The sequence below is a fragment of the Platalea leucorodia genome (genome assembly GCF_965183815.1).
Source record: "Platalea leucorodia genome assembly, chromosome: 5".
Taxonomy (NCBI): Eukaryota; Metazoa; Chordata; class Aves; order Pelecaniformes; family Threskiornithidae; genus Platalea; species Platalea leucorodia.
The window spans coordinates 74,357,410-74,377,247 of record NC_138827.1 but is presented as its reverse complement, the minus strand read 5'-3'; the positions used below and the strand labels follow the sequence as shown (position 1 = coordinate 74,377,247).

At 38.9% G+C, this 19,838-nt stretch overlaps 1 protein-coding gene across 5 annotated transcripts in view; it reads left to right on the top strand.

The window, feature by feature from the left end:
• Window positions 1-302: 302 nt before the first annotated feature.
• Window positions 303-19,838, top strand: part of ABI2 (abl interactor 2) — a 68,238-nt gene continuing 48,702 nt past the window's right edge. For all 5 annotated transcript variants that reach the window (XM_082313081.1, XM_082313079.1, XM_082313080.1 and 2 more), the window contains exon 1: window positions 303-448. In XM_082313081.1, the coding sequence (XP_082169207.1) occupies window positions 332-448 (117 nt within the window). In that variant the 5' untranslated portion in view covers window positions 303-331. The remainder of the gene's footprint in view (window positions 449-19,838) is intronic.

Genomic DNA, 19,838 nt, shown 5'->3' with positions numbered 1-19,838 from the left:
TCTCGCTCCGGGGGTTCCGGCTCGCAGGCGAGGCCCTCGGCCGGACCGGAAGTGGGCGCGCGGGGGGCGCGGGGGGCGGGCGCATGCGCAGGAGGTGTTGCCCGGCCGCGCCCCGCCCCCGCCGCGGTGGGGGTCTGGCGCGCTCCCTGCCCGCGGCGCGAGGCCGGGCCCGGGCGGCGGGTAGCGCCGTGGGGTGGGGGGGGGCTTGCGGCGCGAGCGCGCGCGCGGAGGGGGCAGGGGGCGGAGGGGGGCGAGGAGGAGGAGGAGGAGGAGGACGGACGGACGGACGGACGGACGGACGGACGGACGGACGGGGTGAGAGGATGTGAAGATGGCGGAGCTGCAGATGCTGCTGGAGGAGGAGATCCCGGGGGGGCGCCGGGCCCTGTTCGACAGCTACACGAACCTCGAGCGGGTGGCCGAGTACTGCGAGACCAACTACATCCAGGTGCGGCGGGCGGGGCGGGGCGCGCGCAGCCTAACGGTCGCCGTCCTAGCCTAACGGTCGCTGTCCCCGCCTAATGGTCGCCGGCCCCGCGGCGGACCCGGCGGCGGCGGCGGGTGGGCATGGGGCAGCCCTGGCGGGGCAGGGTCGTGCCCTCCCCCGCCGTTTGCTGCGGGGCTGCCTCCGCTGCCCGGTCCCGGGGTCGGCGGGCGGGTGAGGGGAGCGGGGTCGTGCCACCCCCGTCCCCTTGGTGATGGGAGGGTGACAGCGGCTGCTGCAGCCCGGGGAGGAGGAAAGCTGGTTCACCTCCAGAATGAACTACCCCGGCGTGACGAGGCGTTTAAATATTTAATTGATTTCTAAATTAAATTCCTTCCACTTTGTGAGTGTGTTGAATATTTATTTCGGATTGTGTCGCTCCTTTTCGTTCCCTTCCCACCTTCTGCTCTCCTTTGCTGACAGCACTGAGATGATGTGATAAACCGAGGAGATATCTGACTCCTGTAAATATAGTATTTGTGCTTGTTAATTTGGAGTACAATGACATATGTTTTAATTGGGATATGCCTGTTGGTTTATATTTGCCTTCCCGAGCAGGTCTGCGGTATTCGACAGGATGGGCAGCTACCAAGTGGTAGGTGCAGGGCGAAAGCATGATGTAGTAGAGATGATACAGAATTAGGGAGAAAGAGACCAAGCACGAGTTGCTACTGCAGTGTGTGATTTTTGTGGTGACCACTCTGAAGTCAGGTTGGTGTTAGGACTCTGGGTTTTTCCTTTCTCTTTTTACTAGGAAGAGAAGCAAAATATAGGCAGTTTACTTTGATAGTGATAGGGCCAAATGAAAGAGTTCCCCCCAAAACAAATTAAAAAAAAGGAAAAAAAACCCCCACATTAGTTGTGGGTCATTCCTAAGAAGGGAAAGGAAAGTGTGTAGGAAAGAAAGGAGGGGGACGTGGGTTTGTGGTGTCAATGTTGAGAGAAGTACAAAGGGTCCCAGTTTTATTTTTGCTTTCAGTCCCCTAAGTGGAGAGTGCTTGTGTGTTTCCAGGGGGCAAATAGGGATGAGATCTGTGGTGAGATTATTCTGTCAGTGAAAATGGGAGAGAATATTTAACCAGTGACAGAGAATACTTAAAATGTCCCTGTAAAAAAGCTCTGACTGTTTCTTTTGGATTGTTGGATGACCAACTGTCCTTTAGAGAGACGACTTTGCATATTTTGGGTCATTTACAAAACATGAAAATTACAGTGCAATTATATAGATGTATTTTATTATGTAATAACTTTTCCTATGTTGAGTTACTGTGACTTACATTCTTTAAGAGAAATATATTGAAATATTTTCTTGCAGTCATAACCTGACATATTTAAATTTATGCTTTTTTGAAAACTGGGGAACTGATTTTTCTGGAATAGGGGAGAGGAGTCTTGAAAGGCAGAACTGGATAGGAAGAAGTGGATGTAGTTTGGTTTTTTTTGTTCTTTCTCTGACCTTTTTTTGGTGTTCTTCATATAAACCAAAGTTTATAAAATCTTTATTGAACAGCTCCACTTTTATTGTTTTAGTAAAAACTACAGAGGACTCCATGCTTTTTTGTACAAATAGAGAACGAAAAAAGGTGGTTATTGCCCCAGACAGCATACAGTCCGTAAGGACAGTCTAAGATGATAGGAGATGGATACAAGCAGATGGTGAGTGAAGGAAAAGAATGAGGCGCTCTTGGTCAGCCTGATGGATTCTGGCCACTACACAGCAATACCCCGACTGTTGGCAGTTTATCCAAGCATCGTGACAAGAGAGAGCTCTAAGGGGGAGGTGGGAATGAAAGAATGGAATTGTGTTGTGAGTGTTGACTGTGAGGTGCAGTATGGGTCACAGCATGAACATGTTTAAATTTTAAACAAGTGGGGAATGGAGGACATCAGCCAGGGGATACGCTCCAGCCTTTGGAATTGACTGAGAGACCATAGAGGGGGATTACTGTAGAGAAGACATCCAGCGTGAGGGGATTCTGGATTTAGTGATGCGAGTGTCCTAGTAATGAATCCGTCAGCAAACCCACCCCACCTTCACGGTGCCAGAGCTACATAAACTCCTGCACAGGATCTGTATACAAAGCTGATTTTTCCTTCTCTGCAAGAGTAGGAATAGGTAAATGGATAAAACTATTGTTTATTTGGATATTGGTGATTTTGCTTCTAATTATAATTATTATTCCAAAGCTGTTATGTCCAATTAAGTCCAAATTATATTAAAAAACAGTAGCCTTGGATTTTGTGGCAAAGATGGGCTTGTGATTGCTTGGAAGCATGTGGAAGAGTAATTGTCCAGAAAGTCACGTGGTGAAGATGGACTAATTCTGCTGTAATCCTTTAGTGTTTCATTGTTGACAGAAGATTTTGTCGTGGATATTCTTGAGATCTCCTGGAGGAGACTCAGAATATGACCGAGATCTGAACTTGGTCTGCAGGATGATAGGCAGTGCGGTGATGGGGGCACTGAAGGCATTACACTGGCCTGTATTTGTCAGTAGACAAGCTGCTCCCTTTTCTCTTTGTGCCAGTTGGTGCTTTGAGGTTTTCTTGTCGAGTACAAAAATTGTTGCAAAAGTCAGCGGAGGCGTAGGACAGTTTAATAGAGAATTTGATGTTCAGTGCTAAGGTGAATGTGTTTTTCCTCTTTCGTCCCGTTAGCAACATCATAGCAGCTTCAAAATAATCGAACATGTAATCTCTTACATGTGGAAATTGCTAGTTCATAGCAGTAGAGTTGTGGCGATTGCAACTCATTTGACTTCTGCTTATGAAATGAAAAATCCATTCTTTAAAATTTTGGCAGTGTTTATCCAAATTATGATTGATACTTGGTGAGCTCCATTACTTTAGCAACAGGGAATGTTACATAAATTGCTACCCTTCCCCTGAGTCTGTGATACAGTAGTATATCAGAGCACATCAGCTTAAAATTTGGTGGAAAATGATAGGAAATACAGCAAATAGATACGAAATGGACCTGCAGCAATGAAAGACGAAAGGCTACTGTTTGGGCAAAACCCGAGTGGTTTTCATTCATTGTTCTTCACCAGTGGTTGTCCTTTTTAAATTTTCCCACTGGGTAAGTCAGTCTCCCAGCCCTCCAGCCAATCAATTACCTAGTAAGGTGATGTACTTTTCAAGGGACACTACTCCATTAAATAGGAAAAGAAATTGATAGAAGAAAAACCTAAAGTATAATTTCAACTTGCATACTACAGCAATTAGTTTAATAAATTTTCTGTGATTATGATTCTACTTTAAATAATAATAATTCAGTTTTAAGCATAAATTGCTCACTTTGATCTGCTTATGTTACTACAGAAATCAAATAACTTTTCTTACCAAAAAAGTCTTATTCTTCTAATAACTTGGAGAAAGCATACTTCTACGTCATACCTCTTCTTCTTAAAGAGAAGGGGAATATATGCATTTTTATTTAGGAGGATGTTTTTGTGGTATCTGACTCAATGTCAATCACAGATTAAATTTTATACTGTCTGTTCAACGCTTTATGTGCTAGTGCTGTGTCCTCTGTTACCAAGTTCAGTCTCAGTCTAAACTGTGCAACAGAGTAAATCTATAAAATTTGGTTATCTGGTATACTTGATATTATAAAAACCCCATATTTGCAGTCTGCATTGATATACCTGTGTCTCTCATAAAAAGCAGAGAATAGTTATACTGGACAGTGTGCTATGTTTACAAAATTTTCATATTCCTGCATTATTTTTGATCAGGGGTATCCTAAAGAAAATTTCTAGCTATGACTGTGTAAGTAACAAAACCAAGCAATTATGCGATTTGCACATCTTGTTACTGGTATACTAACATAAATTTTAATACTATCTTGGCCTGTCCAGTTTCTTTGAGCTTGCCCTGTATAAGTCTATTCTGGAATAATCTTTTGTTTGTTTCTCGTGATCATCGCTCTTTTAAAAAATCAGCTTTTCATTTTGTGCAGTGCATGGAGCTTTCTAGAGTAACTGAATGCTTGTGTCTGTTAACTCTTTGTTGAAAGAGTCAGAAAAAATTACCAGATGGAGACATTTCAGCCAGTAAATATCTATCGGGAACAGATTTGGGGTGGGGGGGAAGTCCCACCACCAAAGTTAACGTGCAGAATTGAGTGAAAAGCCAAGCCTCTGTGCCCTGCTCAGCTTTCAGAAGGAGCATAGGATTTCTGTGTGCTGTGTTGCCCAGATTCTTCTAAAATGCTCTGTATTTCTTAGTTTTTCAAGATTATTATGCTTTACTTGTCAGCTCTAGAGACTGAAAAGGAAGAGTGAGCTTCTGATTCTCCTCTCTTGATAGTCTTCAGGTTACCATGACTGTATTGCATTTTATGTACAGAAACAGCCTTCTAGTGTTTGTGAGGGGAAGGATGGAAAGGGGATTTTTATCGCTGTTCTTAATATTCCATCCTTCTGGTTATTAGAAGTACCTGCTTTCAGCTCCTGCAGATAGCTTTATTTAAATAGACATAAAGGTGAAAAATACTTGTTTCTCAGTAATTTTGCTATAGTCTGTACATCGATGAGTTTCATAGTCATTTTCCACATACCTGTTAATTTCACTTAGACCTCCTAAGCAAAACCAAGTAGCTGTAGATTTGGAAGCATCTTCCAGTACGTTGAACAAGAGAATAAGGCATCTATTAGCATACTAGTTTTAAATTACAGAAATGGTGGTCCTTTACAAATACTAACTTAGTGCTTACAGCTTTAGTAATGTAATGTGAAATTTCTGCAGAGCTGCTTGTAATGACTGGTATCAGTATGTAACTTGTGTAAGTATATAGGGAGTTGCAGGTTTATAAACAAGTTCAAGAAAGATCTCTGTTCTCTTTACTGAAGATGAGATGTGTGTTACCTTAACAAAGGCAACTGAGTTAGATTTGTAAAATTTATCTAACCATCAGAAATGTGAGTATCAAAGGAAAGTTGTTTTCAACCTTTCTGTTCCTTAGACTTGTTTCTTTTATAATCCAGCTTTGGTGATTAAACTTAGCGTTGATGGAACACTTGTTCTGCAGGCATGAAAGTGGATATTGATTAGGGCCAGCGAATATTAGTCCAGAACTTCAGGAAGATGCTGACAAGTTGAAACTCTTTAAAAATACTAGGAAACTAGTAAAACAGTGATAACGGTTATATGGACAATATGCTATAATATCTTAGTCCTAAGTGCAATGAATGAATACATAGGTCTGTCTCCCTTAGCCTCCCTTGCATTATCAGGATATGTAAAACCAAAACTCTTCTGAAGTGACACCAAATGTTTTCAATATTTATGACAGAATTAGAAAAAAGTTCTTAAAGGATGTTGCTTATGTGTGTTTGATTCTAATTTTCTGAAATAAAATTCCATGGTAGTAGTTCAGTCACAATATATGCCCATCGGAATTGTGGCTATGTTAAATGGTTGCACAAATTGTTACTGCGTGTCTCTCTAATCAAGGTTTCCAGTGAGCTTGTTGTTAGTTTGGTAAGTTTAGTGAGCATAATCTAGGTATAGGACCATCTTGTCTGTTTCCTTTCAAGTGAGTCAGTGTAGCTGGTAAAGTTGGTGAAGTATTTATTACTCAACCAATCTACTTTTCCTTTGCATTAACGGTGCTGTGTTTTGCCAGGAAGGCTAATTTAATGCATTTAATAGTGTCACAAGTTCAACCTGGAGTTCAGGAAGAGTAGGATTGATTCTCTATTGAGTGGATGTGGAAATAGCATGCGCCATTTTATTAGTGGTAATGGGAGTTGCTGGTGGTAATACTGTATGTATAGGGGTGAAAATAAAATTTGTGAATTTGAAAGTTGCTAATATAAAGTAAGTGTTGTAACCCTAAATGTTAGTTACAAGTGGCATTCTAGTTGTTCCCTTCTGTAATTTATTTTCAGATTGTGGTTATTGAATAATATTGATCAAGAATTGTAATTCAGAGTAGCCAGCTTCTGCATCCTACAGTTAATAAGCTCTCTAAAATTTATTGTTTGTTGCTCATGTTTTACTTGCGTTTGCAGTCATTAATCTTTGTGGCTTAGTGCTGTAGGTTTTAAGGCAGGAAGTGGTGCACCACTGTGGTGCACCATGTAAGACAAGAGCTTCTCCAGTCAGTGCTTTAAGCAAGTGAAATCTTACTCTGTTATGTTCAGCAGAATATTTTATTGGAGAAGAAAACATTGATTTAAGTACCATGTTTTGCAGCAGATTTTCAGTAGTCTACGTGTAGAGTCTGCTGGCCCATTTTTCTTGGATTTTGTTTTCAAATATTATGTTTTCACACTTAATCGTGCACTTGAAATTAACCTCTTGCTTAGTAATCGAAGTTCTGTAAATTTTGTTGGATACCGATACCTGGAACTGTAGTCATTGGGCTACTCATACGTTATGAAGCAAAACTGCACGTCAGTAGAAATCACAGCACGCTGAATTTAGGTGCATTTCCTCTTTTCAGGGTTCTCACAGGTTAGGTTGGCAATTTTTTCTTGAAGTGAATGAATTAATCTGTTCTTACAGATGAGTTGTGCCTATTTCAGTGAGAAATCTTAATTTTCTGGTTCCTAGGTGCAACGAACAAGTTGTTCTGCCAAATTTATAGTGATATGCTCTGAACTATGGACTCTCTATATGCTATTCACTTTTCTTGTAGCTTATTTCCCAGTAGATGTCATTGTAATATCTATTCTTAATGGTCTTTCAGTTTGAAATATAAGTGCTTGTTTTATTATTATTGGCTTAGTGTCACTGTAGTGAAGTTGTTTTATGCTCAGTGAATTGCAGGGTAAGGAACAAATATTACTTGTTTGGGGTTTTGGTAGCCTGTATGTGTTGTTTATACACAGAACCAAAGCTAGTTTTGTGCTGAACTCATAAATTCAGTATTTTTTCTTAAAGTTAAAAACTCTTCTAGGTAAATGTGAATGTTTTTATTAGGGTATTTTGTAACTTTGTTGTGAATTTACTGCTTTAATACATATGAACTCTGTCAAAATTCTTGGTAATAACTTTTGTCTATTTTTGATCTGGTTGTTGTTTTGTCAAAGTTGATCAATACAATAGATCATATCAGGTTTTTGAAACTCTACTCTTAGAAGATCAGATCATGGCTATTAAATTGCTATTTCAGCTGATATTATTAACAGATTTTAGGAGATGCTTTTGTTTGAAGATGCTTATTTCAGCCTGCATGCCGTCATTATCAAAATGATTTTAATTCTTCTCAATTTTCAAACTGATATTTACACGAACAAATAGATAAGCTTCAGAAGAACTGTTTCCTATATTGTGAACTACTGTTCTTTTATGTTTTTATAAGTATCTGTCATATTATGAATTCTGTTGGAAATAAATGATAAAACAAGCTGATGATCCTGATTTTTGATGTTTTATGGGAAACGTTTTATGGGCAAGTTATTGGGGGGTTGATAAACATTGTTAGAAAGCAGATATTAATTTCTGTTATTTTTTGGTGAATCTTTTTGGTAAAGGATTAGGATAAACCTTGCAAGAATTTATGTGAGGTTTTGTTTTTTAGAGTTAATAGGTTTACTGGATTCAAGGAAGGAGAAGAAAGTGATTTAAATTTGGATTTTAGAGTTGAAGGAAATCTTTCTATCATAGCTACGTAGAATACAAATTAGGAATTTTTGCTTTGGAGTGGCTTGTCAGAGGAAGATTTGAAAAACATATTTGCTTGCTTGTCAGTGTTAAATATAGAGTTTCAGTGATGGGAATGAGGGTTTCAGAAGACTGCCCCAGTCTTTCCAGCAATGGAGGGCAGATAGCAATTTTCTCTTCGTCCAATGTATTACCAGCTGGATGGCTCTGGCAGTGGCTCTAAATTTTGTGTTGCGTGCAGGAATACTAAGAGGCATTCAGATTGAGATTTATGAAGGCCTGTCCTAACAGGCTTGTCCAGTGTTAAAGTGTTGAGATTGAATGAGCTGCCTTCTGGACCATCCTGAAAAAGACTGTTTTTTGTAGATTTGAAAACTTGCATTTAAAATTGCTAAGTGCATAAATTCTTCCTGTTACCCACCTGGAAACCTTTGGAATGTAAGGTGGCTAGAAATTAAAGCAGTGCCTGTCAAAAGCTGCAAATATTAGGTTTTGCTGCTGTTTAAGGGCAAGATTGCTGAGCTGATCTAACATCTTTCTGCTTCTAATTCTACCTATATACTTGTTATGGGTCTGGTCCTTATCTGATCGTTTGTGAGCCAGTTCAGTTAGCTAAACCAAGAGAAAACTAACTAGGACAAGAAAAGCATTGTCGTCTTTGCTCAGTGATGGTGGGAGTGTGAAGCGAGGGAGGAGGGGGGAATGAGGTAGGGAAGGAGTGGGACCATTCCTGATGAGGGCAGTGAGCTGTTAGATTAACTATTCTAAGGTACGAGAGAAGTTCTTCAAGATATCAGGCATCAAACTTGGTTATTTCAAGCTTTTGTGCAGCAGCAGTGTCACTCTTTGGGTCTGAAGGTTAGTAGTGAAAATGTCAGGTGTTGTTTCTGCCCCCCCAGTGGAAACTGTGAGTGGTAGGGACTGACACTTGTTAAACATGAAAGGGTCATGACAGGCAACCTTTGGTAATATGTGACTTTTGAAAGCAGAATTAGTGCTTGTCTTTCTGTATAGTCTGAACAATCAAAGTCTGGTTTTGGTACTGCTGTTCTTAGCAGACATGGGTATATAAACATACCTGGAATAGTACTTTTGAGTCTGATCTCTTTTCAAAGAGAAAATTTTAGTCTGTTTAACAAACAAAATATACAAAGCCATTTATTACTGAGTAGTGCAGTATGAATTCAAAGCAAACAAATTTGTCTTGATTTGCTTTAATAATAATGATTAAATAGTATGTGTTTACAGAATATACAGTGCAAATCCTCAAAATTATTTCAAAGAGTGTCTTTTTAAACTGTAAGTTCGAGAGGTGTTGGATATTGCAAAGTTTGTAATTCACTCTAATTTTTTAACTAGGTGGTAAGTTTGTAAGTAGGCATGAGAAGTGGAGCTTGTCTGCAGCTTTATAAGTGAGGCAGAATGTTTGCTGCAGAGTGCAGAAGTTTGTTGTCTAATGACTTTATTGGGTAAAAAACACAGGTCTGCTGCAACTTGTGTGGAATATAAATATGTTAAATATCCCATATTAAATGGCTATCTTGAATCAGTTAACATACATTTATCTGTCTGGAGAGTGTGTGTGTGGACACACAAAGTATTTAGCCAAAAGGAGGAAAAAACCTCTTATATAATAGAATACTAAAGATACCATGTCATTATGGAAAGTTTACAGTAATTTTCGCTATTTATAAATATATCTAAAAGGACAAACAATAAAAACAAAAGCCAACCTCTTATCCCCCACACTGCTAACAGCAAAATAGAAGGCTGAGGTAGATAACAGACATCAGAGAGACTGAAAAATGCCCGTATGTGGAGAACGTTGAAAAAGGGGCTGTTATTTTTGACAGAAACAATAAATTATAAGAATATGCAAATAAAGTTGTGAAGAGTATGAACTATGTACACTGTTTTTCCACTTTTCTTGGGTAAAGTACACGGATACAGCTGTTGGTAATCTCAGAAATTATCTTCAAAGATTTAGGCCTGTTTGTCTTCCTGTCTTCAGGGAAGTGATGCCCATGGAGTGACTCTCTCTCAGAAGCAAGAGAATGACTGAGTATGCAGAAGCTCCGAGGAGAAAACTCTGAATGAGAGAGTAGTGTGTAGTCAGCCTAAACTAGTGAGGATGTCGATTTTGTAGCCTTTTTTGTCAGGTTCTCAGTGCATTGTCACAAGAGCAGTCCTTTCTGAAAAGAAAAAAGAAATTCTTTCCGACTATATGTGCATCTGTATAACTCAATCAGTTTCAATAATAGAAGGTAAAAAGTTACCTGTAGACTCTGAATCTCTGTTATAGTTGTCTGGTGGTGATAATACTTAATTTAAAGTATCTCCAAATTGAGGACACTTCTGTAATCACTTGATGGGACGAGTTAATAGAACTATTGTAAATCATTACCATGTTGTGATGAACTGCTTAAACTTAAACTTCAGATTTTTTTAAATGTATGTGCAGTCTTTACATTTATTTTAGTCAATAATTTGATATATAACACAAATACAATAGGGCAAATCCAGTTTTGATGACTGGAGCGAGAGGGAGGGATAGAAGTCTAATTTTTGTTTTTCTCGTTTGTATACATAAGTCTATAATAATATACACCAAATGCAGAGATCCTTGAAAACAAGAATTTTTACTGTAATGACCCTGTTGTAAACATTTGTAGCATATTAAGACCCCTCATTTAAGTAGGGTTTATCAATTGTTTGTATTATGCAAGACAGGTTCTTATGAATTGTCTCACTTAATCAACAGATTGACAGTTAATGTTGACGTATAAATTATTTAACCTTTTATGCATATATAAAAGAAGAAATTTTTCATGAAATGAACAAGTGGGGAATACAGCACCAGTAATCAGCTTGTCGTCTGGAAAGGCTGTGCTTAAAAATGCTATAAAGAGAAGGGGATTTTGCCTTTGCTTATTTTCTTATGATAAACAAAGGTTAATATTTCCCTTGTATTTCACCTTCCATGAAATTTTCTTACCTTTTTTTTAGTTGTATCTTCTGTTAAGGATCCAGAGAAGAATGAGAGATTTCTTTGCCCCTGCCGAGGGTTCAAAGTATTGTATTTTACTAAATTTAGCTCCTTTTATAAACAGCATGCTCAACTTTTTAATATTCAGTGTATAATCTCAGCCAGATTTTCTGTGTGACATCTTAAAAATGAAAAACATACATAAGGAAATTCTTTCTTTTTAGTTTTAAATGAATTATGCAAAAAACCCCCAAAACCGAATCCTAAAACCGAGCATCATTTTCTTCCATTTTCTGTGCGACCCTTGAGGCTGCATAATGATAGTTTCAACAGTAGGAGTTTCTGTGGACCTGTCTTTTTCCATAAGCAGTGTGATGTGATCTACCGCAGAGTTATTATCGAGTACGACTTCAATTCCCCTTCTGATAAAGGGGTCCAAAAATGCTTTTTTTTTTTTTTTTTTTTTTTTCAGGGAGAGAAATTATAGTCTTCCTGTGATATTTTTTTGAACTGATTTGACCTTAGTTTTCAGGCCTCTTGGCATTACCCCATGGAAAATGCTATGTTCAATGAAACTCCCAGGGCTGCTCTGAAAGGCCAGAATTCTGAAAATGACGTTTGTTGTTTAGGTTCTGTTGGAGATGGAGGTGTTAAGCCGTGGAGATTGAAATGCAAGGATTATTCAGGGTTGTTTTTTTTTGTTTTGTGTGTATGTATGTATATTTGTTTATCAAACTGCATTCTTTTTTTTCTTTTTGGGGGGGGCGAAACAAATAGATGCCATTCTCTTCATTACATGCCTCTGCACAAACCAAATCACAACTTGAGCAGTCCGCTGCTTCTACTTAATTCTTTTGGTTTTAAGTAACACAGCTCTTATGTGATGCTTTTCATCTCTAGATCTCATACTTTACAAATCAGGGCAAATACTGCTTTTGTTTACAAACAGGGTGGAAGTAGCTTTTTTTTTTTTCAAGGACATTTTGGTCTGGATTTCATATGCACTTAAGGCTGTGTTTGAACACAGTCAAGAATTGTTTGCGTAAGTTTCTTCTGCCAAATGTAGGGGGGAAAGAGGGTGGTATTTCCTGTGTTTTAGGGACAAGCTGTTCAGTAAGATGACTGGAAGATGGTGAGTGTTACAAAAAAGCCAACTGCCTGTGTCTAGGAAGGTGGAGCATTAGAGGTTATGCAGTTGGCGGGGCATTCTGCAAAATGAAGGAGAGAATTGCTTGTCTAAAAAGCAGCTTGAAAATTCCTGCTTTCTCTGTGCCTCACTGCCTTAAAGCCTCTCTCTCATGTTGTGAAACTCTCTGTTCCTTTCCAAGATAGTTTTATTTATTGTCTAGCTAGATAGGTAGAGAGGCGATGTTATTTAAACATGTCTTGTCAAATGAAAAGGTCATTTGTGCAGCACTTCAATTCATTAGGCTATAGAGAAAAGCCTTTTTTTTCTGATAGTAGTAGAACTTGCTTAATATACAGTTGTAGCAATCTGTTAGGACAACTTGAAATCGAATGAATTCACATAAAAAAAAAAAGAAAGAATGCGAGGCAAGAGAACCTTTTGTGACATGGATAAGGCATTCAGCATTTGAAATGTTCTTATTTTGTTGTTACATCTCTCTAATGTTTCTATTCTTGTGACCATGAAGAGCTCAGAATTGTCAGAACAAGAACGTTGTTGAAACTGGGTGAATAAGCTAGGTTTGAGACTCTCATTCTGTGTCATACTTATGGTGAATGTAAACACAAAGGTGGGGATTCTTCATATCCTGTGATGCAGCACAGAACTGCTGTGAGAGGAATCTTCTGTTCTTTCAGAAGTGTCACTTCCTATTTTTATCCTATAATCTTCTGTTTCTGTAACTTCAGTGTAACACTGTTATGCTACCTAAGCATAATGACGTTACGATATAGTGCTTACAGGTATGCTTGTAAGTTGCAGGCATGCTGTTGGTGTGGTTTGAGTAGGCTGGCTTCAAGTCCACATGTAATACTTGCATCCTTAGTGATGTATTTTACGGCTGAGAGCTCTTGCCATTGTGAGAGTTACCAGAATGTGTAAAACTATCTAGTATTCCTGCTGTAGTTGGATACAATGAAATTTGGCCTGTATGAGGAACAGCGTAATAATTCTTAACTGCGGGATTAAAGTTACTCTTTTACTAATTTAGATTGTATAGCAGGAAGGAATTGTTTTCCCTATTTGAGGCAACCATAGTCTGTATATGACTTTTCTTTGAAAATTGTGTGTAAAAATTGACTTTTAAGACTACTGCATCTAAAAGAGTTCATTAGTATAAATTTTTTTAGGTGAGGAGGATAATGGATTGATTTACTTCATGAATGTTCTGAGTTTAAGTTCTATTGGGCTACTCTGGATGTGGCTGTTGCAGGGGAAAAATAGCAGTACATTTTCAGCTTCTGCCAAGATGTCTGTGACAGATGGTGTCTTGTCTGTCCAACATGAATTCTTCCCTCTCTATAAATATTGATTGGAGAAAAAAAAATGGTGTTCCACAGCTTTAAAAAAATGTGTCCTGGTTGATACAGGAGCGACTAAGGAATATTTATACAGATCTTGGGCAGAACAGCACCAGTACGTGCAGAAATCGGTATCTGAACAAATCTAAAAGGGGCTGATGGAAATCTGGCTCACATTAGACAAACAGAGAAAAGAAAAAATGTGTGCGTGTTTTGAGAAAGTAATATTAAAATAGTCCCTGCAAGTGCTTTTGTGGTAAAAAATGTTCTTTAGTGGAAGCTGAGGTCTGGAACATGATTAATACATGTGCAGAGATGGATAGCTGCTAAGTTTTGGGCATTGCAGATGCTCTATACTACTTTCAGAGGCCTGGTCTGATTCATTCATCTGTTCTCTTCTGAAGCACCCTTTCAGCTTTTGTGATAACCAACTTTTTCAGGACAGACTTGGTAGAACTTGTGCCATTGTATGTGCTGCTTATCTTTCATTTTGTAATTGCTGTCAAGTTTACACAGATCTGTCTTGTGTTGGATCCCAAATAACTTGACTGTCTGATTCTTTGCAAGGTGTCCTGATAGAACTATGTCCTTGGCTGCTGCCTCTACAAGGTCCTGCACAGAGATTTGCTTCTGGATGTTGACTGGGATATTGCTGAAGTTGTGTATTTCAAAGAGTCTTAGCATGTAATTTTGTGTGGCGTTCACGTGAGTTATAGTTAAGTGCTGTCTTCAACTGACATTTGAACGTTAGAACAAAGGAACTTTAAACTTTTTAGAAACAGAAACTCTTGTTTGGTATTGCTGTCATTCTCATGGGGTTAGTCGTGGTCATTTAAGTTTATTAACCTCCTATGCTCTTGATTCAAAGAAGGTATTTGGTACATAATCTACTTTCTTTGGGTGAATGAGTAAAAACAACCATGTAGAATTCATAACACTTCTGCTGAAGTGTCCAGTTCTATTGTTTTGCCTATCAGGTAATGCCAATACTTTGCTCTAAGACAGCAGTCTTAAACATTCACTGTATGAAATCCTTGATCTTTAGCAGATGGACAACTCTCTACATTGCTAGAGAGAAATTCTGCAATGGCTCTGTGACCTGCAATACAATCATAGTGTTTTCCAGTCTGGGGAATGTAAGAATTATTGTATGTGGAGAAAAACTTTGCCCAAGTTGGATTTGTTTATCGAGCATATTGTTTTTTTATACCTCAGTGTGACACTTGTTAATTCTTAAAATAAGTAATTGGCTAATTTGCAAAAAGAAGTAGTATTTAAATTGTGTGGAGATGACTGCATTGCAGTTGCAGTGTAGTTAACATGGGAGATCAAATGCACATCCTTTTATGCATGTAAAATGTCCTTATATTGCTTTAAAAAATTGAGTTACCGCTGGCATAGAACAGTCTCTTTCTGGGCAAGAAGCACTGCAATTAGTGTGAAAGTAGGTCATGTTAGGAAAACGTGTGTGTAAAATACAGATCTCACTGGAAATAATTACAGAAAACTTGATGCTGTGGTGGTAAGTTATATGCTGCAGGTTGAATATAGCAACTTTGCTTACTGTTCTTAAGCTACATAGCAATTGACAGAAGGTTTGTTTCTAATTTTGAAGTAAATGGACCAAAACTACTGGTTAAACTGGGAAAAAGAGAATAACGACTAATTACAGTGCCTGCAGAAAAGGTTTTTTTCTGCTTACTTTCTGAGATTCTTAAATTGTAGCAGCATAGCAAAGTTTGAGTCTAGTTAAAATGAAAAGCCTCCTGCAACGGTCTGGTTTTTTATATGTTGACAGCTCTATTACAAACATGAACAAAATTGATAAACTTCTGAAAAACCCTTGTTTCTAGCAGTCTACCCTTGGGAATTAGGCTAGGACTCCTCTCTTGAGGACGTGACTTTTATATTTATTAAATGTTCACTAGTTACTCAAGAAGTGCACAAGAGAGATCTAGGGTTTGGAGATCAGTCTCTGCATAAGAGGCCAGAATCCCATTCTCACTCGGCCAATATTGTGTTTTGTCCAGTGCTATGGTAACGGGAGCAAAAGGTTGTAAAAACATTCTTTGCCAGAAAAGTGAGCAGATACAGCTCTCAGGGCACATAGGGAACAAATCTATTGAATAAGAAGGCGCTGGTTTTGCTTAGCAGTTTTCAGAGTGAACTTTTACTAACTTTCTTTCACTTTTTTTTGTTGATCATGATTGTTTAGTTAGACTTCATCCTTGATTCGGCTATGGGTGGGTGTCATCGAGTGTTACCACCACCTTCAGCAGATGGGTAGTAGAACAGAGGTCAGCTTTCAGCAGGCTGAACATGGGTATCAAGAACAAATCGACCTGTTGTCTGCTTGCTTCTGCTCTCTTTCTGGCAAGATCTTCCAGTGAGGGCAAGGCAAAAGGCCTGTGAGTTGTGTGGACTGTTGTGGTTTTTTCAGGGTCAGGCAAGAGTATATTTGTGTCTGGTCATGTAATGGGGGTGCAAATGTGCATTTTGGGTGATAGGAGTCTGGCATATGTGATGATGCAGCGTTGAAGGAGCCAGAGACTTTGGCCTTTAGATGGTTCTACAATAGGCAAGGAAGGCTGTCCTGTTTGTTTGTTTGTTTGTTTAAAAGCAAAAAAAAAAGTGGGAGAGATGGGGGAACCTTTCATGGAGAAACACAGGGAAGCTCCTTCTGATTTTTTAGTTCTGTGGTTTAGAGCTGATCAACTGCCACTGCAGCTCTCCCAGGCTCTGCTAATTTGAGCATAAATCTCTAGGTTTTGGAGTTCTAGTGTGCTGTCAATGGTTCTGTTGCCTCCGAGAGGAGTATTGTATGTTGCAACTGTTGTGTGAAGGTTTCTTATTTTGATCTCTACTTATATGAAATAAAAGGATTTTTTTTGTTGTTCTGTCAGATTGTGGGCATGTATCTGAAGACAGTTTGTTCCTTTCAGTATGTCTGAATTGGCAGCAGCTTTAAAAAGGGCCAAGTAAGAATAATTTCAAATTTAGAGTTAACTGATCACTGTGAAGGGATTTGTGTGATCCAAGTGTGGTTATTTCCTAGAAATGGAGAGTGATTATGCAAATTCCTGCCCCCAGTTAGTTTAAGCCCTCTCCTCTGGCTACCTTCTTTGAAATGGCATACTCCTGACTCGGTAGCCATGCCACTTTATTTCTCTTAAAGCTTTTTTTTAGCCATAGTTATCAAAGTAGCTGATTTAAAATGTAATAACTTCTAGAATGATAAAATTTTGGTGCGTGCTCATGTGAGGCAGTAGGGACAGTGAATGGCAATTGAAAGGCTTGTGTTAGTTGGCTTGACAATGGGGGAAGAGTTATGAGGATAACAGGATCGTATTTGTTGTGGACAGACAGCAAAGGCTTTCCAGCAGCTTGTGTTCCTTGGATTACCTTACTCCTCCTTACAGTGCCTAGCAAAGTGGGACTCTGCAGCACAGCTCAATGGCAGCCTGATGTAGCTGTGATAGCTGATGCGGGTGTCATCTCCACATTTGCCTGCCTCTCTTTTGGGAGCTATTGGCTGAATAGGGTGTATATCTTCCCCCTTATATGCTGCAGTTACACTCTGGCAATTACAAGCTGTCCTGCCATCTGACTAATTACATTAGTACATTAGGCTATAAACTGTGATGGTGGATGACATGGCTGCACGTCCTACTTAGCTTTTCTTGCTATGAGATTGTAACGTCTGGCAGTGGACACTTGGAAGCAGAACCTGCTTCTACTGCCACAGATAACTCTGCCTGTGATTCTAAATTAAAGCCATTAGTTGGCCTCAGTCATTGCTATGTAATGAATTGAATTTATAGTGGAACGAAGAAACTGGCAAAGCTGGGAAATAACTCAGATGTTACATAAACCCCTGTGACTGGATAATGTTTTGGGAAGCTGAAATAGACATCCTTTCTAGGCAATGGTAGATTTTGTCAGATTTCTTGAGAGAGAGAGAGAGAGAGAGAAAATCTGTTCATCTGATATTGCTAAGGAGGAAACAATTGGTGAAAATAACATTTTTTTTTTTTGTACAGCAGAATGTAATTACTATGGGATTGTAGTTTACCTTCTGAAGGCCGCTTTGCATCTGAAAAGTAACTTTTGCAAATGCTACAATGACTTGTTTTATTTTTATCAAGTAGCTGTAAAATCAAATTTGAGTTGAATTGAATTAATCAATGATTTTTACTTGTACACTCAGTGAAAACTCCGCACGCTAAAGCACCTGTGGTGAATGAGGAATTGTAGAACAGCAGATAGATGAGATAGTAGAGTTAAGCCTGCAGATCTTTGCTGTTCTGAGGTTCTTCGTTCAGCAGATTTGTATTGGCATAGTCTCTTATGGCCACAAATATGTTGATTTTGTACTGGTATTAAAGCCAAAATTGGCCTTGTATTTGGAACTCTAATAATAATTATGTTGTTGTATGAACTAGAAAATGATGCACTTCCCTCAGCTGTGTTACTGCAGAAGAGCTAGCAGAGTAAGGTGAAGCCTGCATTGATTAACAGAATGAGCAGTGAGTCTTAAATGCACGTGGGGAATAGGTTTCTCTCACTGCTGCTTGCTTCTCAAGTGAGAGCTACATCTGATGCTGTAAATCAGTGATGAATAACTATTAATATAACTACGTTAACTACATTTCAGATGCAAATACATTTGGATGCTATCATGCTGTTCAGTTTCTTCCAATCTATCATTTTAAACTATATTATTTATGTGTTGAACAAACTTTATTACAACCTTGTCTAGTAGGTTTATATGAATGCAGCATGCCCTGGTTTTTTTTTTTTTTTTGCATAAACAAGACTTTGGCTCTACTTTCAAAGAATAGGAACTTGCTAGTTTTGGAGAGCAGGACATTTGCATGTGAAAAACAGCATCCTGGCTTGTATCAGGAATAGTGTGGCCAGCAGGACTAGGGAAGTGATTGGCCCCTTGTACTCAGTACTGGTGAGGCTGCACCTTGACTACTGTGTTCAGTTTTGGGCCCCTCCCTACAAGAAGGACATTGAGGTACTGGAGCGTGGCCAAAGAAGGGCAACGAGGCTGGTTGCCTCTGGAGCACAAGTCTTCTGAGGAGCAGCTGGGGGAATTGGGGTTGTTTAGTTTGGAGAAGAGGAGGCTGAGGGGAGACCTTATAGCTCTCGACAACTACCCGAAAGGAGGTTGTAGCGAGGTGGGGGGTTGGTCTCTTCTCCCAAGTAACAAGCGATAGGACAAGAGGAAATGGCCTCAAGTTGTACCAGGGGAGGTTTAGGTTGGATATTAGGAAAAACTTCTTCACCAAAAGGATAGTCAGGCACTGGAACAGACTGCCCAGGGAAGTGGCTAAGTCCCCATCCCTGGATGTATTTAAAAGACGGGTAGATGTGGTGCTTAGGGACATGGTTTAGTGGTGGACTTGGCAGTGTTAGGCTAACAGTTGGACTTGATGATCTTAAAGGTCTTTTCCAACCTAAACGATTCTATGATTCTGTGAAAACTGGTCATCTGTGATTGTGAATGTATGGAAATAAATACTAAGTGTGATCCTGGTGACGGTTAAGGGAAACACATGACAGATTTGTTGCAATGATGCTGACAGCATCAAAACAGTGGTGCAAGTATATAGGAGGTATGTATATTTCATGCATATTTTTTTGAAAGTTAGCTTTCCTAGCTGTTAATCAAACCTACATTTTGAGGCTCAGCACAGAAATGAACATATCAAATGAATCAACTGCAATGAAAACAAGACTTCAACTTAATGCAAATGACCTGATATTGACTGCAGTGGATTACTGATGCTGAGTTTCAGCTGGCTTAAAAATTAGGAAGTCACACTTATGATCAAGAAATTCTAGTGACATTTAGTGCATCATTATAGTTTTTTAGTAATCTGAAAAACAGAACAACCTGATGTCAAAGACTTTACAAAAGCATGAATACTGAGAGTATACTCCTGAGCTAGCATGCTTGTTATTAGTGTGCAGATAAATTAACCTAAATTATCATCATAATTTAATTATAAAAATGGAAATAACCTTATTTATATTTATAGTCATATCAGTGGAATATGATGAATGCAATTAACCTTGCATTTGGAAATGGCTTTTCTTTTTTAAATATTGCATTTATTGCTTGCTCTTTGAATGTTGTTTGAATTATAAAATCTAATGATAGGTTTTAAGCATTCTTAATTCTAAAACTGGTATCTTCTGTAATGATTACATTTGGCCTAAATGCCAAAGTTCCTTATACAGCTTTCTTGATTGCTG